The sequence below is a fragment of the Argentina anserina genome, chromosome 3, assembly GCF_933775445.1.
Source record: "Argentina anserina chromosome 3, drPotAnse1.1, whole genome shotgun sequence".
In the NCBI taxonomy this organism is placed as follows: Eukaryota; Viridiplantae; Streptophyta; class Magnoliopsida; order Rosales; family Rosaceae; genus Argentina; species Argentina anserina.
This window is the reverse complement of record NC_065874.1, coordinates 31,951,287-31,953,571: the sequence shown is the minus strand read 5'-3', so window position 1 is coordinate 31,953,571 and position 2,285 is coordinate 31,951,287. Positions and strand designations below refer to the sequence as shown.

At 39.5% G+C, this 2,285-nt stretch overlaps 1 protein-coding gene across 1 annotated transcript; it reads left to right on the top strand.

The window, feature by feature from the left end:
* Positions 1–428: 428 nt before the first annotated feature.
* LOC126788485 (EPIDERMAL PATTERNING FACTOR-like protein 6) lies at positions 429–2,285 on the top strand. Its single transcript, XM_050514479.1, has 3 exons — positions 429–969; positions 1,117–1,166; positions 1,895–2,285. The coding sequence occupies exons 1-3, from the start codon at positions 849–851 to the stop codon at positions 2,114–2,116; spliced, it is 393 nt and encodes a 130-aa protein (XP_050370436.1). The 5' UTR covers positions 429–848; the 3' UTR covers positions 2,117–2,285.

Below are 2,285 nucleotides of genomic sequence, written 5' to 3'. Positions count from 1 at the left end.
AAATACACGTGGATTTGAATATTAAGTTGGAGGGTTCTCAGTGTGTCAAATTAGAGTTGTTTAGCTTACATTACAAAAATAACTCAACCATTGAATATGCTCTTAGTTATTAATTAGCTTAGCATATCGATCACATTTATTAGTTTTTGCTCATAAGTCATGCGCTAATTAAACACAATAATTAAATGCCTTAATGTATGTAGGAATCAAATTAAACATTAATCTCTAACTTCTTCCCGTACACATGAACTTCAACTGTGATCGATCACGCCTCATTTTTTTGAACAGCAAAGCACCAATAAGAAAAGATAAGAGGTGCAGTAAGAAACTTTGGTAGGAAAATAGACATAAGAATTTGTGGCTGGGGAGGGAATCAAAGACAAGGAGGACAGAGTTAAAAGAAGGGTTTGAAAAAAGAGGGGAAAAGAGTGAGCGAGTGGAAAAATAAGGAGTAGTGGTGCAGAAAATAGCAGAGGGAGTGGTTATTTTTGTATTCCTGGGTTTGGAAATTGTTGAAAGACAGTAGGCAAAAGCCTGCAAGAGAATCCTACACCTAAACATGGTAAAGCATAGGATATATGCCACTTCTTAATTCTCTTTTTCAACCTCAATACCTCATCTCTCTCTCTCTCTCTCTCTGTAATTTCTCTCAAACCTCTTTTTCTTTCACCTCCACCATCCCCTTCACAGAAACCAGTAGATAAAGAGGGGTTGAGAGCTGAGGTGTAAGGTATTGATTTGGCATGACATTTGTTCTATCGGAACCCAGCTGAATCTCACAAAGGATCAGACTTCCACAACCATTTTGGGTACTTATTACTTGTATTGACTTTCCAGTCTTCTTGTTCATGGAGTGGAAGAGACAGAGAGTATTAAGCAGCTGGTCTATGATCAAGAAGCTCACCTCTCTTTTCTTCTTGCTCTCAATCTCTGCACTTCTGTTCACCTCTACTTCTACTTGTACTTCAGGTAAACATCCTTTTATTCTAGTTTTCCATCATCTTCAAGAATTATTACATCTGTTTCCTTTTTTCTTTTCTTTTGAAATTTAGATCGAGTTCTGCTACTGTCTAAATGCACTATGTTTTGAGTGTGAGGTAATGTTTTTGTATGCAGATTGTAGTTTTCCCTCAAGTAGTGCTAAAGCTGATGCTACCAATTTTCAGGTGGGTTCTTCTTCTTCTGCGTCTTCTTGTTTTTGTTGCCAAATTTGTCTGGTGTTATTATTTTTAGTCTAATTATTCAGGTGGGTGTGTTCCACTTCCACCTTGATTTCTTTACATCACAGCAGACATATTAATATGGATAATATCTATAAACCTTGCATCGATCAAGTCTCCAACTTTGACCATGCCAATTACAAACCTTTTATAATTAAGCTCCAAAGACAAAAACAGTGGCAAAATCAGAAGCATATACATTTGAATGCATGATTGTTCATCCTCAGCAATCTTCACGAAAGGAGTGGTCCTCTTATTAGTGGTCCAATAGTAATGGTGGGTTTAGCACACAGCTTAGGTTAATTAGATTGCATGTTGTTTTTTCTCTACTGCATCGTCGTTTTCGCACAAACCCTTTTCTTTCACTGTCGTTTCTGGAAAATCTAATGCATTCTCAGACTCAGTAACTTGTGCCTGCTGTGCTCAGCGCTTAACCCGCTAAACACCATTTCCATAGTCTCTCTTTCTCTCTCTCTCTCTCTCTCTCTCTCTCTCTCTCTCTCTCTCTCTCTCTCTCTCTCTCTCTCTTTCTCTCGTCCCATGAGCAATGTTCTTTAGCCTCATCATGCAGCTACCTGTACGGAGGGGCCATTGCGTCTCTGTCACTGTTAATTATTAGAAAAATAATTGATAATAATTGCGAAATTATGAACTGTGATTTGCATGTACTGCAGGGGGAGCAGAGGATGGAGAATGTGATGTTGTTTCCTTTCAGCTTGGTGAGGAGGTACTTAAGCGGACCGGGGTCGTCCCCGCCTCGCTGCACGTCCAAGTGCGGCAGGTGCTCGCCGTGTAAGCCGGTTCATGTGCCCGTGCCGCCCGGAACTCCGGTGACAGCGGAGTACTACCCGGAAGCGTGGAGGTGCAAATGTGGCAACAGGTTGTACATGCCATGAATTAATTATATGAGTACGGTCATGCTATTCATATATATGCATTGCTTATTTGTTTCAGCTACAAATTAAGGTACTTAGTTTCCAGGTGATTGTTCGATCAATGCTTGCTAGCATGTTAATCAGAAAAAAGAGTTATATATAGGGATTTAAATCTATGTGAAAGATATAT